The sequence below is a fragment of the Accipiter gentilis genome, chromosome 20 (assembly GCF_929443795.1).
Source record: "Accipiter gentilis chromosome 20, bAccGen1.1, whole genome shotgun sequence".
Taxonomy (NCBI): domain Eukaryota; kingdom Metazoa; phylum Chordata; class Aves; order Accipitriformes; family Accipitridae; genus Astur; species Astur gentilis.
The window spans coordinates 23478924-23500811 of record NC_064899.1 but is presented as its reverse complement, the minus strand read 5'-3'; the positions used below and the strand labels follow the sequence as shown (position 1 = coordinate 23500811).

The following is a 21888-nucleotide window of genomic DNA, read 5'->3' as shown; positions in this document are numbered from 1 at the left end:
TGAACATCCACACCTCGGGATAAAACCAGCTTTCTCATCTCCTACTACTATCTTTGTTGTGGCTCCAGCTGCAGAGAGGATTTCCTCCTTTGAATTTTAGAGGTTTTTTTTTTTAAGTGGCTTTTGTTTTCAAAAGCTGAACTCATTAGCCAGATGGTTCAATAGAAAGCCTGTAGTTTCTAGCAAAAGATGATCTGGCCCAGGTTATAGCATCTTGCTGTAAAGCAGAGCCGGGGGGAGTAGGTTCTGAATGCAACAGTTACTTTAAAAGTACGAGCGTCCGAACTGCAGCAGCAAAGAATACGTATTTCATAGGTAGCTATGTAAAAAGCATTCACTTCGCATGAAGCTGTTTTTTGTGAAGCAATTACTTGTGAAGTCTATTACATCCTTGCTGCTTTACCAATTTACAACACACTGTAGAAGTTTAACATGTATTCGTACTGCTTTGTTTTGCAGATTTAAACAGTAGCAGTCATGGTTGCCTACTGTAGCATTTTATCTGAGGGATGGTGAACTTGATTTCTTTGTTTCTTGGGCTTATTGTGAAGGCAAAGCTGATTACTCTTATGATGTGTTATTGTTCTTAGAAACGGCCTACACCTATGAGTGGAGCTTAATCAGTCACCCTGCTGACTATGGTGGTGAAATGGAGCGCAGGCACAGCCAGACCTTGAAGCTCTCTCATGTAAGTGAGCTGTAAGCTCAGGCTCACTGTGTTTGTGTGGTCCTTTCACAGGAATCTAACCTGTGGGAAGGGCACCTTGATTCAAGGAGTTCAAATGACTTCCAGAATCTCTTCACTTAACCTGAGTCGTCAAATCTTTACCAGATTAGAAGTGTCTTTTTTAGAGTGCTTTAATAATTTTCTAAGATATAGTAAAAATTCTTAAGTGTTGGCTTTGTATTCCCTGCTTCTGGGCAGTGACTAGTGGCCTTTTGTGTATTTGTTTATAAAAGGAGCTCGAGGTTTCATATCCAGATTTTTATCTGTTTACAATATGATTGGCAGATTTATGCATACTGCTTTTGTATAATTTGACGTGTAACCTGATTTGTTCTGTGTTTGTCTCAGTTATCGGTGGGACTTTATGCCTTCAAAGTGACAGTTTCTGGTGAAAATGCCTTTGGTGAAGGTTTTGTAAATGTCACAGTCAAACCAGGTAAATCAGTTGCCTAAAGTAATTAATTTCTTAACAGCTTATCTAATAGTCTGTCAGTTACTGTCTAAGACATCTGGTATGCCAGTCATGCAGAGATGTTTCATATCTTGGTGTCTATAAAGCATTTTAAGGAAGTAGAGTTAAGGATCTTGCTCACTGTGTTTAAGTGCTCTCTGGTCTTGTACCCTCCTCACGCAAGGCCTGAGATAGCATCATGCCACCTCTTATGGTCCCCTTTTCCAGTACAGCTAGGAACAGCAATCAGGTGTTGAACCAGCTCTAGCTGCAAGTTACAGTGCTCAGGTCTGATCTACATTATACCAGTTATAAGTGGCTGCAGCAGAAGACTGCTGCGTCAGCGCCCTGTTCTTCAGTAACCTTTTCTCTCCCTTGTCCAAAAAGGAGAGCAGATGCTGCAAAGCTGTCAATCCTAGATTTAATCACTGGGGTCTATTGTTCTGTAGAGTTAAACATTAGTTTTGCCTGGTCTTTCATTACCTTTTTTTTTTCCCCACCCCCCATCTTTCTTACAGCAGTCAGAGTTAACCAGCCGCCTGTTGCTGTTGCTTCACCCAAAGTACAAGAAGTTTCTTTGCCTACAACTTCTACCTTCATTGATGGCAGTCGTATGTACTGGACCATCCTGTGCTTATATCCTGTGTTTTTAATACACAGTTACAACATTATTGTTTGTCAGTTACAAGTGAAATTCCTTCTTCTCACTCTACTCAGAAGTTCCCGGAATCATGATTTATTTGGAGGATTTGAGTCCAGTTATGAATTATTTTACTATATAAAAAAAGTAATAAAATGCAGCCTTCCACTTGAGGATTGAGATGGCATTATGTCAGAGGCTGCTGCATCTAAACAGCAGCTACTCTTACAGTTTCTTCCTGTCCTGCCCAGAAGGCCTCTGTGCCAGTACAGCTGGGGCCATGGTAGAGAGTTGTCAACATAGCTGTGATGAGATGTCATAATTACATTCATAATTACTGAGAGCAGACAAGTTGGAATGTGCAGAGTCTGAGACTGATTTTTATTCATGCATGTGTGAAGAATTTTTTTGTTTGTTTGTTTAGATAAACCATACCAAATGTAACTTGGAATCTGTGGTTTAACAGCTATGGTACATGAACTCTGTTTGAAAATGCTTGAAAAGAGAATTGTAGAAAACCAGTTAGGGATCATTGCATGAAAAACTTTAGTATTCATTCCAGCAATTGCTGCAAGAAACTGACATGTTTTTCTTTAATGATTATAGAAAGTATAGATGATATGAAGATAGTGAGTTACCACTGGGAGGAAATTAAAGGTCCTTTGCGAGAGCAGAAGGCATCTGCTGACACACCTGTCTTGCATTTGTCTAACCTTGTTCCTGGAAACTACACTTTCAGGTACCTGCACAGATGCTTTCTTTTGGGGTTTTAACTATTTCTGTGATGTCAGCTAAATCTTTGTTTCTTTTTGTGCTCACATGTACCTCCTCAAACAAAAACCTTCTTTTTTGTTCTGCATGCTCTTACCCTTCATGTTGCACGGTGGAGAGACATAGGGAGCAGTTTTATTAAAAAGTGCTTGCAGTGATTATGTGATGCTGGTGTAGTGATACTTTACAGCACAAAGTTATGCAAAACAAGGTAACAGAAATGAAATACCTCCCACTCCCAGCAAAGACTGTGACAGAACTTTTTTTTTTTTTTTTTTTTTCCCCAGCGTAGAAGTTGGCAAGTGTCCCGAGATGAAACTCTGTAGTCAGGCTGTGAAAGACATCCCCTGAAGGGTAGTGGCAGACAGAACAATATTGGGAAACTGATTCTCACAAGGCATTGTTGTGTGCTGATTTTAATAAGAGACATTCTGTTCTTCATAAAAGTTTTTGCCTTGCTACTGTTTTCTTCCACTTATGCATTGCTGAAGCTGGATTTTGTCTAGACAATAGAAGCAATATTTGTCTTTCCGAGTGCTTTAATTAAAATCAGAGTTTATTTTCTGAACTTCTTAACTTAAAGCCTAGTCTGCACAGAGGCAGACTTCCCACTGATCTAGCCTGGGTTATTTGGCTGCTAGTGGGTAACAGCCTACCAGTTAATATGTTATGTATCAGTGTAGCATCAGCAGAATGTTGAAGCCAACGTACATATGCATTAAACGTGGTGCTTTGCATAAGTTTCACCAAAAATTGCATAGCTTCAACTTTTTCATTCTTTGTTCTTTACTGGAATTGTTCCATATTGTACAGTGGCAGAAATGAGCATAGGATTTTTTTTTTTATTAAAAGGGCAGAACTTGCTTACAAGCAGTGCTCTAAGTGTTTTCCAAACCCTAGGGAATTAAGAAATCTCTTGCTATGTCTGTGCACCTTTAGGGGAGGCTGAGGTACTTGAACAATAGAGCAGTGTGTTCAAGCTTACAGGAAATGAGGTGGTCAACAAGATACAGTGCTCCTGATACGCATGGCTGTGCATCCACTGCAAAAGTATGTGTTTCCTAATGACAGAGTTAATGAACAGTAGTTTTATTCCCGCTCAGGGAAGGCCTTGAGTGGTTCCCTTCCATGTGGTCAGCCTGTATTCAGTTTTCACAAGAAAGTGAATTAGAGATGTATTTGGTTACCATGCTGTGGAGGGCAGTCTTTCATCACTTTCAGGTGTCTGCAGCAGTCTCACTTTAAGATGATTTGTCATTGTGTTTCTGAGAGGCAATCGTGGTTTTTTAAACCCTGTACATTTTAGTTTTGTGACTTGACATCTTCAAAACTCAGAGCTGATATTAAGCTCCATTAAAACTGGTAATAGCGTGCCACAAAGAAATAAGAAGTTAGGAACTGCTACTGTGCTATAAGCAGAGCTTCTGAACATCCAGAGTAGCGTTGGATGTGAGTGTTAACAGGGACTGTTCTACTATGGCTGATGAATAAATTCCCTTTTTTTTACTAAGTAAATTTTTTAAAGAATTTGCAGTGAAATCTGTTTGAAATTGGTGAAGTTGCCATTGACTGCAGGGAAAGGGTTTCATCTGGTATCCAGAATAGCTAGGCTTTTTTTTTTTTTTCCTCAAAGGTTGAAAGCTGTGTTTGAAAACAGTCTTCTGAATTTCTTTTCTACCTTAGCTGAGGGATATGTGTTTCTGAAGCAGAAGTTCGTATAATCTAATCAGTGGCTCTGTTTTAGGGGATGCTTGAAAAAGTGCCAGAAAAAGTTAACCTTTGAACTTAGGAGTTGGCAGAAGTCCATCTTTACAGATTTTCAATATTTTTTTCCTCTTGTAGACTCACAGTGATTGATTCAGATGGAGCAGCCAACTCCACCATTGCATCTCTGACTGTCAACAAACCAGTGGATTACCCACCTATTGCCAACGCAGGACCTAATCAGGCAGTCACCTTGCCCCAGAACTTCATCACACTGAATGGAAACCAGAGCAGCGATGACCATGAAATTGTCAGCTATGAGTGGTCACTCAGTCCCAAAAGCAAAGGCAAGGTTGTAGCAATGCAGGTATGTGTATTTCTCCTTTCATAAGATTGGAGAGCTCTTCTATCTTTGCCTCTAACACCAGCAAACACATACCTAAGTAACTACTTAAAAGCACTGAAATATCTAGAATGGCATTACTTTTTTTTTTGGGGGGGGGGGAGGGGGGGAAGGTTGTTTTGGTTTTGGTTTTGCTTTTTTTTTTTTTTTTTTTTGTTCCTCTCTGATCTATTCAGCTCTAATTTTAGATACTACTTTTAATTCCTTCTCATCTTTTTTTTTCATTCCTTGTGGCCATTTCTGATTCCTGCTGTTGTTTGTTTCCTGGTGGTTTGGAAAGACTTTGAGTTCACAATGTCTGTCCTTGGGCCCTAGAGTCTGCTCCACGGGTTTCCAATCTTCTGAGACGCTGGACATGCTGAAAACTGTTCTTGGGAGAACGTGTGTGTAGTCAGGGTTTTCCTGTAACACTTTCTCCTGGAGAAAGTAGGACTCAGAACTTTAATTTTCTGAGTGAAAGATGATAAGACTTTTGGCAGTGTTATGCAGCCATACTCTGTGGTGGGTTTTTTATGCTCACTAAAACATGGGTTTCCTATGAAGGCTAACTGAATTTATTCTCTTATTTTCATGGCTGAATTTTTTTTTTTTCATCTGAGAAAAGTTAATAAAAATTTTCAGTGGACTTGAACTCAGTAAGTTGTAGCTCTATAGGCAGTTGAGGTAATTAATGTAACGAAGCCAGCTGAAACTGAGAAGTCATTTTTTAGAAGACATGATTCTGCTATGTTGCAAATGCTTTAGACCTTCAGAACTAGAAAGAGATCACTTTGTAGATCTGTTTAGGAAAAGAGTAATATTGATGCAAGCAAACAGTCTAGAGGCAATTACAAAACTATGGAAGAGCTTTATAATGTAATGGCTTATTTCTGGTCAATTACCAGGACAAACACTTTCCAAAAGCACACATGAAACCTGAACTTGTAGTTTTTAAGAACTGTTCAGTCTTAAAGCAACCTTCCTGAAAGAAGGGAATGACTGCTTGAGATGCCCAATAGATTCATTGGATATTTAATGTGGAAATGCAAGAGCATTTTACAGTTTCTTTTCAAGAGCCTAGTAATCTTTTTCACGTCCCTCAAGCTGAGGATGCTGGTCTCGGGTGTGTTACATGGTGCAAGTAACAAGTACTTCTGCTGGTTAGTTAATCACTTATCAAGTCCCTTAGTTCTCATTATCATCTTTATCAAAACAACCCCCAAACCTAGTTGCATTGTGATTTGTTATTCCTCATATGAGAGATGCCACAAATGTTCATTTTATTAGCAAAAGGATCTATAGCTGGGCCCAGTTATTTTATGAGCTTATACATGTATCAACTAATACTGCTGGAAGAGTATACTCAGGACAGAGTAGTCTTGTTTAATATGTTTTTTTTCCATAAGCCTATCTGGCTGGGATCAAGTCAAGCTTGGTTTTGCATTTAACAATTTTTATAAATATTATATTAAAGAATGTCGTGATGTTTGGTTTTAAAATATCTCTAGGGAAATGGAATAAGCTGTAATAATTTCAGTGTTTAATTTTGTAATTGAGAAAATAAATGTCCTATGTCCTATATGTTTCACAATTACCATTGTTCAGAAATAATGCAGCAAATATACCATCATAAGAAATGAGGGTTTATTGCCTATAGATATTTCTCTGGGTTGGTAAGGACAGGTGCAGTAGTGAATACGTTACATCTGTCTGTGCATCAAAATTTAAGTCTCCTCTTTGTCTACAGAGTGCTTAAACTGCTTACTCAAACACTGTATTTATGAATTAAAACCAATTTTATTTTTTTGTCACGTTTCCTCTGTAAGACCTTTCATAATCTGTGAGCGTTTCTGTTTTATCTCATGCTTTCTGTCTTTATAAATGCTGTGTAGGGAGTGCGGACACCATACCTCCAGTTATCTGCAATGCAGGAAGGAGATTACACATTTCAGCTGACTGTCACAGACTCTGCAAGGCAGCGGTCCACAGCTGAGGTCACACTGATCGTACAGCCTGGTAAGTCAGCTGCGCGCAGGTCTGGGTCCCTCGGGGTGGGCCGGCTTGGTGTCTTAGCACTGTCCTCGAATGCCTCATCTCCCTGCATTGCACCACTGAGATGGCAGTCTGAATGTCTGGTATCCCCGCATCAAGGACTCTTCCACCTCCATTTTCTGTGACAGCAACCGTTTAAAACGAGTGTAGAATCATAGAAAGTCTGGGTGGTGATCCTGAGGGCTCACACTGGCCTGATTATGTAAGGCAACCTGCACAGAGATGTGTTTGGGTGTACTTCTAGAAGCAAAAATGGAGCCCTTGAGTTTAATGTCCTACAAAGTCTGTTTTGCAAAACTGTTCAGGGTATCAATCAATGCTTTGCTCAGTTTTCTTATTGTTTTGCAGGTCTCCTTCAAGAATCCTTCTGTAGTTTGAATTCTCACTAGAATTACATTGCACTTTCTAGGGAAAATTGTCAAGCAAGGAATTTTCAGAAGGGGAATCTTTCACGTGTTTGTTTAGATATGGGAGCTACGTGATGAATGGGCCCAAATGGTCCAGGCCTCATGAGATTTTCTTATGCTTTTTTTTGTAATGTGTTTGCCTGTTACATTCAAAGTGGCCTTTTCTGCTAATCTGAAGGTCTCGTGTTCAACCATGGGGCAATGTTTTGTCTTCCTGTTGTTGCATATTACACATCATTTTGTAGATGACCCCTTCTGGGAAAACTTTACAGCAGGCATTTACTGCAGAAGTCAAGAACATGAATTTGGAAGTACAGCATGTGGTGGTGCCTTTTAGACCCATTATAGTGTAGAACTAGAAAGATGTTATTGCTGAAGTCAGGTCTAAGGGTAAATAAATATCCAGGAAAATGGTAGCATTGCCAGCTTTACCATGCCAAAAAAGCAGAGGTTGAAAACAGAATAATAGGTTATATGTTTCTGCACTAAATTCTCAAAGGCTCTAAAGCAGCATTAGTTTAGTGGAGTTGTGCTGACCTTGAGCAGCAGAAAACCTGGGCCATTATCTTCTTTGAGGGCAAAGAACTATATTCGTGTGGGTGGTTTTGAAAGGGATGCAGTGGTGGAACCAGGAGAATACCCTGCCACTCTTGTTATAAAACATTTCATACAACACATTGAGCATGCTGCAAAATTTTTGGAGTGTGACTGTGCCTTCAGATATGACTGAAAAAAGGAAGTACATGCTGTGGGATTTGGCTGGTTGCAGAGCTGGTCTCTCCCACCTAGTATTTTCTGCTGGCTTGTGCATGTTATTGACGTGCGGAAAACAGACTCCACAATCAGTGATATTGTAAAGTAGGTATGTTCATTCAGCACTGGGCGGCACGGGGGATAGTCCCACCAAAGTCATGTGCGCACGACTCGGCAGTTCGCCTCAAGTTTATACAGTCAGGTATTACATATTTACAATATGCCTATACATATGCATGACCTATCCCCGCTTCATATTAAAATTAGCTCCGAGAGGTCATTTCCATAGTCCCCTCCCAGCTGCGCCTGCGCAGAGCCTCTTTATGGTGGTCGTCTGGTGGTTGCAGAGATGAAGATAGACGACTCCTCTTTGTCATCGCTAGTAACCTCTTTCCTTGCGCAGGCTCAGTGATTTCTTGGTATTCACCCAAGCCTCAAGACCAGTCTTAGCTGGCTCTTGGGGCCTGCTCCTGCTTCTTATCAAGGACTGTCTTTACCTCATTGGCTGGTTCTTGGGACCAGCTCTTCTTATCAAGGACTGTCTCTACCTCAGCTAATTTCAACAATGTAAGCACTAAACATCATCTTTCACCCCCCTTTATTATGTCTACTGAGATTCTTTGACTCCTCGTGTCTCATCATACTTGTGACTTGTACCTTTGAGCCAATATTTGTAATATAATATTCTGTGTAAAATCTTCCCTCTGATTGGCAGTCCTTGCCAGTAGCTATCTTGCAAACATCATATACAAAATACTATTTTTACAGAAAATAACAGTCCTCCAGTAGCAGTGGCTGGCCCTGACAAGGAATTGACTTTCCCGGTAGAAAGTACTACACTGGATGGAAGCAAAAGCCAAGATGACCAAGGCATTGTCTTCTATCACTGGGAAAATATCAGGTATCTAGAGATTTTACTGATCTCCAGTAAAATAGAGAATAAAGTGAAAGGGATTGGATGCCAGAGCCTCTTAGGCAATTGTGTTGTGCGATGCACTGTTTGAGAACTGCTTTGAGGATCTTCTTGCTCAGGTGGTAAAAGGGTAAGAGACAGGATTTTAAGTTCAACTTGCAAAGTTTAGGTAGTTTCTGCCTGTGTTTTGCAGTGTGTCATTTTGAGTCCTACTGTTAGAAAGTTAAGAGAAAAATGACAGGAACTTCCATGTCTCTTGTTAAAAAGCAAGTAACAGGCTTGGGTACCCTCCTGTAATGTACAAAGTCTTTCCATCAGTGCTTAGAACTAGGGTTTCTTAGTCACTTGTTTGTTGAATAATAAAGTAAATTGACAATCTGTTTAGCCTGAGCTTTCAATAGTGACTAAAGCACTCTTGAATGATGACGGAAAATGTTTTACAAAAGTTTGTAATTGTATGTTTATGTGCAAAACTAATTGATCCTTAATAAAAGGACAAAGTATTGGCTTATGCAACTGTCATATCTATGGTGCAGAAAGAGGTGTGCTGGCACCCTGTACATGTTGTGAGCATCTCTTAGAGCAGCAGTGTTTGTGTGGTCCCATGAAATAGAACAGCGAGGAGGCTGAACTTCTCAAGTGCGTTTTCTGCTCTTCTAATAACTGGGTATATGATGCTTGGGTTCTTTGAATGTCTTGAAAAAATGGATTTATGAATTCTCTGAACTAAACTCATGTCTTGTAGCTCTTTAACCATCAGTGCTTATAGCGGTAGTAGAACTACAATATACATAAAAGCAAATGGCATGAGTGATGCTGCTGAAAGAACAATTTGGCTGGCTGTGCAGGATTATTTTTCTGACGTGTTTTGTTTCAGTGGACCAAACTCTGTACAGATGGAAAATGGTGACAAAGCAATAGCAACTGTGACTGGTCTTCAGGTTGGTACCTATCGCTTCAGGCTGACCGTGAAAGACCAACAGGGCTTAAGCAGTGCATCTGTGCTATCTATTACTGTGAAGGAAGGTAAGCCTAGTTGCTGCTTCTTAGGATATGGTAGGCAATTTGCCAGTTAATTCGCTTACTAACAGAATGTAAAGGAAATTGGAACAGAAAGGGATAATGTATTTGTTGTTATATTTCAAGGGTATTCAAGAAGAGTTACTGCTGGTTTGTAATACAGTAGTATTATGAGTGACCAGTAGAGTTAACTTTGCTTACTGCAGGCTTTTTAGAAGTTAAATATATGCAGAATTAGTTGTAATAAAAATGCTCCAAAATACTGTTTTTGACCATGGTGTGTCTATTTTATTAAGAGGATATGTTTATTTTCTTCTCAAAGTTAAGCTTTGAGCAGAAAAGCAATTTTACTGTGGGTTTTAAGCAACATCCAAGAAGTGAGGTCTCAGAGTATACCAATTTCTACTTAAAAACTTAACATTAAAAGACCTGTATTTATTTTTTTTGATACAGAGAAACAGTTGCTGTGATGTGTTTTTTTTAATCCCCCCCCCCCCCCCGCATGCTGTAGAAGAGGCTTTAGGATAATACTACCTATTGTATGAGATCATAGAATCATTTAAGTTGGAAAAGACCTTTAATATCATCAAGTCCAGCCGGAAACCTAACACTGCCAAGTTCACCACTAAACCATGGTCCTAAGCACCACATTTACATGTCTTTTAAATACCTCCATGGTTGGTGACTCAACCACTTCCCTGGGCAGCCTGTTCCAATGCTTGACAACCCTTTCAGTGAAGAAATTTTTCCTAATATCCACTCTAAACCTCCCCTGGTGCAGCTTGAGGCCATTTCCTCTCATCCTATCCCTAGTTACTTTGAGTGCAGAGACCAGCACCCACCTCACTACAACCTCCTTTCAGGTAGTTGTAGAGTGATAAGGTCTCTCTCCCCTCAACCTCCTTTTCTCCAGACTAAACAACCCCAGTTCCCTCAGCTGCTTCTCCTAAGACTTGTGCTCTAGACCCTTCACCAGCTTCGTTGCTTTTCTGACAGAGATGCTGTCAGGTACTTCTGACAGATTTTGTGGCTTTGACTTATGTTGCACCCTCAAGTTTGCAGGTGGTGATAATCCAACCATCTTTTGCCTCATGTTGTTCCTTAAGGAGGGATTTTAGCAATCACCATGGGCCTATGCCTCCTTTCAAAGAAGGTGATGTAATAACATTCTAAATCTTGTTTGATCCAGAGTTTGGCTTTCTGTTACATACCTTGTTTTTTGAGGGGACCAGTGCGCTCTGGCTCTGCAAGCGTGGTACCTATACCATTTATGAGATGATAGTAGAGTTGCATTAGAATCTTAGCTGCTGACTTTCTTCAGAACAGTGCAGCCTTGTTTCTTTTTCACTTGGTATCACTGCAGAACAAATGAATCTTGGAGAAGAACCTGGCCTCAGTTTTAGCCACGTGCATCATTGGCTGAACTGTTTCGGAGTTTCATTTAGGTGTTTAGTCAGAAACACATGGCAACAGCTCTGCCCAAATGTGTCTCATGGTCTCATTCATGCTCTGAAGTGTAGCCACAGTATGTACTGACTACAGTCACAGGTTCAATATTAAAAATATTTAGTGCTCCAATACCCAAGTTCAATCAACTGGTTTATTTGGAAGAGACAAGGATATCGTTTGTATCACGGAGAACTCTATGCTGCTCTAAAGAATAGAGTTATAGCCAATGCCCTGGAGATCAGCCCAAAATTGAATTATGTCCAACCTAATATTCAGACCAGCAAGGTATTTCACTTAGCATCACAGCTTCCTGGAGCTCTGTCTTACCACTTGTGTTCTAAACAAAAGTCAGTGATGTCTTGTTTCTGGAAAGAGAATGTGTTCTTGTTTCTTTGGTGGTTTTTGGCCATACTCCCAATGCATGCCTTAATTTCACTGCTAGCAGCGAAGCAAAAAGCATTCGGGAACTGGTTTTACTCTAAATTTCCTGATTATACTTTGCCTAAATACAAGCATTGTGAAGATACGAAACCTTACACAAGCTTCTGTTGGGTAGTAAGTGATTCTCAGCATGAGAAGAGCCTAGCATGGTGATCTCATGTTGGGCTGTGTTTTTGAGTAGGCAGGAAAATCTTTTTATTTGACTGAGAAGATTTGATGCTTAAGTTATTGTGAAACTAAGTATCCCACAATGCTTTTTGAAAAAGATCTTTTTGAATGGTACCTCTTATTGGTATTATCCTCATAATGCAGCTCTGCTTTTGTCCGGTTGTAATAATCCAGGACCCAAATTCTCTATACCCACTTATCCTTTCCCTTTACCTTTGAGACAAGATTCTGTTGTTACTGCCTGTAATCATCAAGTAAAGAATTGCAGTGTGGGTGTATTGGCAACAGCATGTCACATTTTGCATGTTTTGAAAGCAAATCCTTCTCCTCCACTATTTTTATGGCTAGAAAACAACAGTCCACCCCGGGCGCATGCTGGTGGGAAGCATGTTCTAGTGCTTCCAAATAACTCTGTTACCTTGGACGGCTCAAGGTCTGCTGATGACCAGGGGATTGTGTCATATTTGTGGATTCGGGATGGTCAAAGCCCAGCAGCTGGGGTAAGTTTATTGGAGGTTATAATGAGTCACATTTGGCTCTTCTTATGCATGTAGCATCCTTGCAGCAGGGCAAGCAGGTATGACTCATAAGATGCTATGAGGCATGGTGTTTGTTTCTGGTTCGTTTCCCCTGCTATCTCTAATGCTTTGGTTCACAGGGCTTGTGATATTTTCAGTACAGCTATAGAATGTGGTAGCTAAGTAAGAGGACTGCAGAAGCATGGACTTAGTTGGGACAGACTTGAGACAGAAGAATAAAGTTGTGTCTTTTAAAGAGAAATTGGTGATAGTACCAAGCTAATGTGTTTGAGAGAAGAATCATCTGAAGTCCAAATATTCCAAAGGAGGAAGGGTCTGAGAGAGCAAGAAGTACCGATAAAGACTAAGGAATCATGTCTGGTGCCAGATGAGGCGAAACTTGCGCTTTAAGTTAAAAATGGTGTTTGGTGCTAGCTGTATAGATACTTTGCCTGGCAGACCACAGTGAATAGCCTGCATCATTAGGGCAGTGGAATCTGCTCTCCAAGTGGGGCCAGATAGTAGAAGTACCTCATGATAAACTGAAGTTCATATGTCAGCTACTAATGCTGTGATAACTTCTTTTGCCTATCTGCAGAAAGTGTTGTGGACAGCTCTTTGCAGTCAGGAAGATAGTGGCAAATCAGCAAGAACTGGGAGAGCAAAATGATAACAAAGCTTCTAGAAGTAATTCACATGAGGGTATGAGAAGAATTGAAGAGGTTTAGCTTAAATATAGGTGGCAGATGGCAGTTGGAGATACATCAGCTCCAAGGAAAGGAAATAATTTGGGAGTTAAGAAAGCAGAACTAACGATACTGGAGTAAAATTGAGAAATAATAATGTAATTGTCTCAGATTTTCAAGCAGATGAGTACTTGAGAATGTCAGCTGTTTTGTCTGGGGTTCTTTCTTAATGAAAACATCCATACTGTGCAGACATCCTCATTAACTGCCACTTCCACATTTGCATTACTCTGCTATAAACTGTGGGTAGGTAACATTTGTCTAAAAGCCAAAGCAAGAACTCACACTGTTACACCAGATACCTGACTTGATAGTGACACCTGGAACTTTCTCTGAGGGTATAATCATCCTGGTACCTTTTTTGCAGGATGTGATCCATGGCTCAGACCATGAGGCAGTACTGCAGCTAACTAATCTGGTGGAAGGAACCTATACTTTTCACTTGAAAGTGACTGATGCTAAAGGAGACTCAGATATTGATTCAGCAACTGTTGAAGTGCGGCCTGGTATGACAATTAAAAGGTCATCGATACGTTGTGAATACCTCATCTTTGTTCTCCTTTTCACTTATTTATTTTAGTGGTGACAAGATTCTCTCAAGTTAAAAACCAAAGCAAACAGGTCACTCTCTTCCTACCTTCTTATTGTTCTCTCAATAGGCCTGAGTGTGTGTCCTGGTTTAGAAGACATGTCAGAATTCTTAATTACCAGTTACATCACTGCCTTACTGGAAGCATAAATAAAAATTGTACTTCCTAGTTAATATTTTCATTAGGTTTTTGTTGCTTTTCATTCATTGTAGGTTTTTGTTCTTTTTTCTGGTTGTTAATCAGTTTGGCCAATGGAAAGAGATGGAAGCTGAGCATTAAGTTTAGGTACAAATGCTGCTTGTTTTCCTTCTTTCATCCTGAAGGACAAAAATAAACCTCAGAATTTCAGGGTTTTTTAAATTGTCTTTTCATGGTTTGATATTACTCATATATATTACCTGTTTTCAAATGCAGGATAAATGGTGATGTGATAGAAGCGTAAGTTGAGATTTCAGGAAATGAGTCTGAAATCCTGTCAGATTAATTGTCTGTCTGGTTCCTGGGCAATGATTTTATTTGTTCCTCGCTTTATTGTTGAATGTAGTCACAATAATTAGCTCAGGATTCTCACTAGATATCTGTGAAGTTTGTTTTGTTTGCAAGGCACTCTAGAAGTTCAAGTATTATTTAACAGAACCCTTAGTTTGTGAAGGTAAACATATTTGATATTTCTCAAATTGACCATCCTCATTTAGACTCGCTCACGCAGTCTTGCTACCATATGAGTCCATCTTTGCCTCCCTTTTCCTGGGTGGTAGCCAGTAAGAGATAACTAGCAGAGAACTTAAGAATTAGACTCACCTAGTCCTTACCTCTGACCTTAAGATGCAACTTAGGGGGAACGGAAGGGGGATTTAGGAGAGAGAACGGAAGCTGTTATTCCACACAGAAATGTGTTAGCGCTGAACTGAAGTACACACTGAAGTACTTTCAACTGATAAGCTGGGTTGCTATCTTAGGACCCACCAGGTTTGTTTCAGAGGGAATGTGAAAATGCACTTTTCTAAGAACACAAAAGGATTGGGTTATAAGGGATATGGGTCTTATGCAGGAAAATATAGTATTAATAAATACTTTTGAGTACTGCATGTTGTCTTCAGTTGCTACCGAAAGATTTGCCAGGTTCTGAAAGAATAGCATGTTCTTCTTCTGTCAGATCCCAAAAGGAGTGGTCTGGTGGAGCTGATTCTGCAAGTTGGAGTGGGACAGCTGAGTGAACAGCAGAAGGACACCCTGGTGAGACAGCTGGCCGTATTGCTGAATGTTTTGGATTCAGATATCAAAGTTCAGAAGATACAAGCCTACTCAGATATAAGGTACAAAGATATCCTGCTGTGTCAGGAAGATTTGTGACTTTCATTGACTCTGTCATAGCTCATAATTAGTTGCAGTCATCTTTTCTAAGACAACAGCAAAAATGCTATAGGCCTCAACAGTGTATACTTTAAAAGGTGACTTTATTTTGCTGTGATAGAAAATTGATGAAGTAAGCTCTCTGGAGGCTCAGAACTGAAGTGTTTTGCTTAAAAAAAAAAAAAAAAAATTAAAAATTCTCCATGTTGTTTTTTTATATATTTATTCCTTTAAAGAAAGCGTGTGCATATATTTTGGTGTCTTTGTTCCATACAGTACTATTGTTTTTCCCAAATGCTGGATGGAATGAGACAGACTGACTTTCTCACAGTGAAGCAAGTATTGTATTTCAAAATAAGGTTCCAGCTATATCTGATCAAACCTGGTTTATTCCCCTTTTCTTCTAGTTCTTTTCTAAGGTTTTGATATTCCAATTATTTTATAAACATTTTCCCAGGTAACTGGTGATGAAAATCCATTTTTTGCAGAGAAAACTACACAATGAATACTTCTAAGTATGGTATCTTACTGTGAAGTTGAAATACCCCCTTTACTTGGTGTAGAGGGCTAGAGGTGGCTGTGTGCACCCAGAGAAACTTATCAGCATGATTGGTAGAACCTGTTGACACAAGTGATCTTTAAATTACTTCTTGTGAGCTATTTGGTAATTTAAAATCCATTTTGGTGTCTGTTTAGCTGTTGGGGAACCTCTTAAAATTGAAAAGAAATCATTTGGAAAATCTAACATTCATAGCTATGATATTTTTATTCACAGCTTCAGTTTACTGCTTTTCAGATAAAGATGTTCCCTTACGTGTCTGATACAGGATGAGATCAACACCACCCAACTTAAAAGGGGGGCGGGAGGGAGTGGCTCCCACATGAAGTTCTCTGGCTCCCTTGCTTCTGAGCTTTTCTTCCTCTTAAATTCAGTTTCCTGAAGTTACTCAAACTGCTTCAGAGTGCTTTGTGACAGGTTCTAGATAAGAGTGGGGAAAGCAAATATATACATACTTCTCTTAAAGCGAGAGTCAGGAAGACCAAGGAGGGAATTATGTTTGCTGTTGTCCTCACCTTTATTCTGTGAAACTGAGAAGCCAGAGAACTGCTGGTGCTCCCGGCTCAGAATGAAGTCCATGGCACCTGGATGGAGTTGACTGATCCATGGACAGAGTTCCCTAATCTTTTATCAGTAGTGGCATTTGCTTTCCAGAAACAAAACCAGAGGCTGTAAACTGAATGTCTGACAAAAGGGATCTTTGACAGCAGTCATGACCTTAGTTGTTCTTTCTGCAGCACTGCGGTTGTGTTCTACGTGCAGAATGGGCATCCTTCCAAGGTGATCAAGGCATCAGATGTCTCGCGAACTCTGCATCTGCAGCTTTTGAAAGAGAAGGCTGACTTTCTGCTTTTTAAAGTCCTGCGGGTTGACACGGCTGGTATGTTTTGGATTGTGCTTGCTCATCTTGGAACTTTGCAGGCATTTGGCTAACATAGCACCTGGAAACAGTGTGTGAAGGCCTTCTGTCTGCCATTGGGTGTCTGGGCTTGGATGTAGCTTTCTGAAAGATGACATTGAAGACAATACTTAAAATGCTTGTTTATTTGTGGTATACTTGTGTTCTTTTAAAAGGTATCTGTAACAGCAGGCAAAAGCACATCTTAATCTCGGCCGCATCAGGAAGGACTTGGGAATGAGGATAAAGATACCCCGCTCATACCATCTTTTGTTGGAAGATGGGCAAAACTTAACATAACCATAATATAGAATGTTGCATGTCTCTGGTTCCTTCAGGGCTTTTAGTGTTCAGTAATAGGCCTGTAATGTAACTTGTTATTGTCTGTCTGTATCGGGCAAAATGGTCAGGTGATCACTGTGTTATAACCTAGTCTTCTAATTATTTGCATTGTAGACAGGCCACTAGGGTTTCTTATAATGAACTTTTTCCCAAAAAGATACTTGGACTTCTAAGCCTATTTTAAACTTCACTAGTAATGTGAACCCTTTATGAGACTCAGATATTACAGATACGAATTTTCCATGATTTAAAATCAGGACATAATGATGCAAATGCAAATAAAGTGTGCAAGCTCTGGCAATAAGAGTCATTGATTCTGTAGTAAGTTCTGTCTGTCTTTATCTGGCGAAAAGGACTGTTGTTCTATTTTAAATGTACTTGGATTACCAAAATGTGTAGGTGTCACTTGAAAATATGCATTAATATTTTTCTTGACATAGCAAATTTGCTACTCTTAAGTTTTAAGGAGAATAACTTCTTATTTTAGTCTGACATGATGCATTGATCTAGCAATAACTACTACTGTAAGCATATAAGGTATGTAAATGTTCTGAGCTCAAACACTCTAATTCAATTTTGAAATACTGAAATACACTCTAGCTTACTGGTATAATGCTTGTCTTCTAGTACCTGAGACTGCTGATATTCCCCAGTTCTCAGGTACTTTAGAAGTTCTTAAAATATGTCATAAAGAAAGGAGCAGGTCTGGATTCCACAACTTCAACTCGTGTTTATTTCTGATTAGAATAAACTGTTCTTGACTTGCATACAATTTCAGTATTGTATGCATAAGATATATTCTTATATTTCTCTTCACAGCCAGCAGTCTGCTGAACTGTAAATCTGTTTAACACATAACACCAAAGGAATGGGAGATTTTAAAAATATCAGAATGTTATGAACTAGATGCTTTATTACCAATCTGGTCTTGCAGTAAGAGGATGCATGAGAAGTTGTCCATCTACACAACTGACCCTGTGTTTGGTTTTGTTCTTAGCCTGTCTTTTAAAATGCTCTGGACATGGACACTGTGACCCCATAACAAAGCGCTGCATTTGCTACCAGCTGTGGATGGAAAACTTGATTCATCGTTATCTAAATGACGGAGAGAGTAATTGTGGTGAGTTTGGGTATTGTGGGATGTATTTCAAGAATAACTCATTATCTCGTTAGTCTGTTGATAATTTGCTGTCAGAATGGGGGAGAGTACTTAGGAGGTAGATGCTGAGGGAAGACTAAAACAGTCTCTTTGTTTTCCAGCCCAGCAATATCTTTCTGTAGAAAGTTACTTGAATAACGTCTTGAAATTATAATATCTTGGCAGTTTTAGCCTATATTTAAAATATTTTAAAAGTTTGAGTTTTAAAAAGTATCACTATTTGAGGAAAAAAGCATGAAACCTTTGTTATGGGAGAGAGAGCTTGCAACAGTTGGGGCCAGTTGGAAGGGTTGTTGAACAGTGTGGGCATTGCATAGCTTTTGAGTTGTATTCATCTGATTGTTGGAAAGCTGAAAAAGAGGCAATGACTTAGATTCTCTGAATACGTGATTGATGCTTCCATGACAGAAGTATGATCTGACCTAAGGACGGAAAACACCAGTGTTCTGGACTAACCAATATAGTCGCCTTTAAAACCTCAGCTTTTTGGCATAATTAATCTCACTGTTTCAGTTTGCCTGTTGCCTCTGGGATATGCAATTTAGTTTCACCAGCTTAATCATGTCTATATTCTGTGTCACACCTAACATACTAGCTAAGCCTCTCTATTTCAAGTATTTAATAGTTTTAATTTAACTAGATTGGTCTTCTGCATAAGTTGAAATAAAGCTCAACTCTTAGTACCGTGCAGGCTTAGAGACATTTGCTGAGCGATGTGCTAGTCTTCAAGTAAATCTATAGGAATTTATAAGGAGTTTGCTACAAGCCATTAAGTAACCATGGGCCATGTGTCTGTTAGTGAGCGAAGACTAACTGACCAACCAAAATGGGACAGTAGGTTTTAAGCCTGAGGCTGGGACCTCCTGCAGCCCTGCCCTAATGCTGTGTTGTTCCATAGTGTAATAACACTGAAATAGTGAGTATACACAAGTTGGAGTTCACATTATTGCACATCTCTCTGTATTTTTCTCATGTTTTCTTGACTTTACAAGTGTAAGCAGGCAGGTAGAAGGATCTGTCTCTAATCAGCTGCTCTTTTAAAGCACTACTAAAATGCCAGACCCAGAGTACACCTATGTTTATTTCAGGTAGAGAATAACAACTGAGGTGGTAACCATGCCCTCTTGACTTTCAGTTCCCACATAAACTTCAGATGTCTTGGGATGGTAGAAAGTATTGGAGTGGAAGGAAATTTTCAAATGTGCACTTTCAATCTGGATGATTAAGAATTTTTAGGGATTCTTCTGAGAAGATGAAGGTGCTAAGTTTTCCTAAGTTCCTGTTGCCACTCCCTGTTTCTCGGGATTGGTTATTTTAATAGAGTTGTATTAGAAATTATCCTATTCTTATTACTTTACAAAGCACTGTTGTGTTTCTCTTTTCAGAGTGGAGTATACTTTATGTGACTGTATCTGTTTTTATTTTGATTGTGGTCATGGTAGGACTTGCCTGGTTCTGCATCTGCTGCTGCAAAAGGTACGTGATTTGTGTTTCTTTTTGTGATGGGGTATAGGCAAAAAATGCACACAACTGCCCACATTTTAGTCCAGACCTTAGCACTAAATCACTGAACTGTGTTCAGACACGTGAAGACCTGCCTGTAGCTATTTCTGTATAGACACACTTTCGTTGAAAAAAGGAGCATCCATTTGTGGCTCTGTGCTCTTCTGCATTTTAAAAACCAAAAAGCTGATATTGGAGTATCTTTCATATTAAGAGATAATTTATGTTAAAACTATTGAGAGTGTACTGCACATCTTCACGGTCTCCCACTGAGTCCTCCAGGTACTCCATGCTAAGGAAAAAAGAGGCATATCCCGAAGGTCACTGGCGTAGGAGTGTTCTGGGCGATGGGAAGGGAGCTGCTCCCAACTTGCTGTCTCCCTTGTACAGGAAGGGTGGACATGGGGGCTGCGTCTGGCTGACAGGCAAGGAGTACTCCAGTGATCTCAGTCACGCCAACTTCTTGCTTCCTCTTTACTTAAACAGTTTTGCCTTCTACTGTATGTCATTTCCCTCTCTGCCCCTACCTCCAGTCTTTCCCAGTGAGCTGGTAAGAAATTCTCTTTCAAGTGACAAGCCCCTGCAAGTTCTGTCACTAGAGCAAGTGTTTTTGCTGCTGCTCAGCAAATAGAGGGCTTGTTCAGGTGTTAGCAAAAATGAACTGCTGTCAAAATCCTTCTGGATTTTCAACTCCTCCTAGGATGTCTTTGCAGTATGTAAAGGATGATGTTTGAAATGCGTGGGAGTTGATACTGATTTCCTTTTTATGGTTAAAGGAACTGTGCTGTTAGTAGAAAGGTTTAAATAGAAGTGCGTTCCACTCCACCCCCACAGTGTGGGGTGGAGTCTCACAGGCTTGTGTGGATTTGATGATAAAGGGACTGTTTATGGAGTTCAGCTGCTTCTGGCCTTTGTCCTCACGTGGCTTGTGCCAGAGAGTGAGGACTGGTTGATACAGATACATGTAAAAAAGAGGAGAGAAATGCTGCACAGGACAGAATGGCAAGAGATGCCCTTTGCCTTGTGGAAACTACAGGAAAAAGATACACTGTAGACTAAGTTTTGGCTGGAGTTTTGGAGGTTTTAAAGGCTTTGTTGAGTTGGCAAATGAACTCCCTATTTTTAGAAGACCGTAGAGGGGAGGCTGAGTGGCTGGCTATTGCTGTAATGTTGGCTGAACAGTAGTAGGTGGCTTCTCCACTGTTAACCATGCAGTCTGGGTGGGAGGGCTTCTCCAGACATTGCCAGAGTCAACACTTGCCTTGATAAAGGGCATGTGTCGTTGTCTATGCCCACCCCTCCCAATCCTTTGTTCCCTCTCAGTGCAATACAAACAGTTCTGTGTCTCTTCGCCTAGCTCCGTGACTTTTCCTTCTGAATTAATGAGCAGATGAGTTAACTCCTGCAGATAGCTGAATCTTAACATAGAGATGATAATGTTTGCAGCATTGTGGAAGCAGATGCTGGGAAAGGATTTAAATGAAGAAAGAACAGGTGGGGCTTTCTCTACAGACCAGTAGGGCTTTGTCCCTACATATATATGAGGGAGGCAATCTCCATTTTTGTCTGGTCTTCTCTAAGCATAACCAGACAAGCACCAGTTTTGGGGTTTTGTTTTTTGGGTTTTTTTTAACTGAGAGGATTGAATTGGGGACTAACCGATTCTTACAGAAATTTTATTTGGAAACAAATGAATATGTGTCACCTTGTGTCGAGTTAGTATGTTGAATTGAACAAACTGAATGCCTGTGGCCTAGGAAAGCAAGTCAATCTTTCTTGCTTTCTTCATCTTTGTATATCAGAGAGAAAGTAAACTATACACTCTGATGCAGACTGTACAGCTGCTTTATACAGGTATACACTGGAACAACTCTTTTTAAGTGGAGGTGAGAAAGTACTACAAGGTTCTGTATATTGTGGAATGTAGCTATGTGTATGAAAAGGGAGAGGGAACAGATTTATATGTGTATGTGAGAACTAAATGTCTTTTGTGGTAACTTTTTAGCAGAAAGAGGACAAAGATAAGAAAGAAAACAAAATATACCATCCTAGATAACATAGATGAGCAGGAGAGAATGGAGCTACGACCCAAATATGGTAAGCACTATTTGTTTCAGCTGGAAACTCATCCACCAAGCTTACAGTTCATGTATTTGAATTGCCATCTGCAGTCAGGAGGAGCCCAGAAGCTGGCCTCCAAGTTTGGGAATGACAGAGGCAAGCATAGACAATGAAGTGGTTGGGGGAGAATCACCTCATTTGTTTCATGAGGCCTTGGGCTCAGCCGCTTCTCTAAGCTTCTTCATTAATCTTAATTTAGAACATCTAATTGTCCCACAGAC

At 39.9% G+C, this 21888-nt stretch overlaps 2 protein-coding genes across 3 annotated transcripts in view; one reads left to right on the top strand and one right to left on the bottom strand.

Moving 5' to 3' along the window:
* The window catches only part of NRSN1 (neurensin 1), a 677204-nt gene that overhangs the window by 501285 nt on the left and 154031 nt on the right, over positions 1-21888 (bottom strand). The window lies entirely within an intron of this gene.
* Positions 1-21888, top strand: part of KIAA0319 (KIAA0319 ortholog) — a 46207-nt gene that overhangs the window by 21193 nt on the left and 3126 nt on the right. Inside the window, exons 5-19 of one of the 2 annotated variants that reach the window (XM_049823691.1) lie at positions 591-688; positions 1076-1163; positions 1697-1789; positions 2425-2557; positions 4432-4660; positions 6568-6691; positions 8656-8788; positions 9678-9826; positions 12227-12378; positions 13510-13648; positions 14889-15048; positions 16382-16524; positions 17882-18004; positions 19429-19519; positions 21555-21643. In XM_049823691.1, the coding sequence (XP_049679648.1) occupies positions 591-688; positions 1076-1163; positions 1697-1789; positions 2425-2557; positions 4432-4660; positions 6568-6691; positions 8656-8788; positions 9678-9826; positions 12227-12378; positions 13510-13648; positions 14889-15048; positions 16382-16524; positions 17882-18004; positions 19429-19519; positions 21555-21643 (1944 nt within the window). Of the gene's footprint in view, positions 1-590; positions 689-1075; positions 1164-1696; positions 1790-2424; positions 2558-4431; positions 4661-6567; positions 6692-8655; positions 8789-9677; positions 9827-12226; positions 12379-13509; positions 13649-14888; positions 15049-16381; positions 16525-17881; positions 18005-19428; positions 19520-21551; positions 21644-21888 lie in introns of both variants that reach the window. The other variant, XM_049823690.1, reaches the window with a different exon arrangement.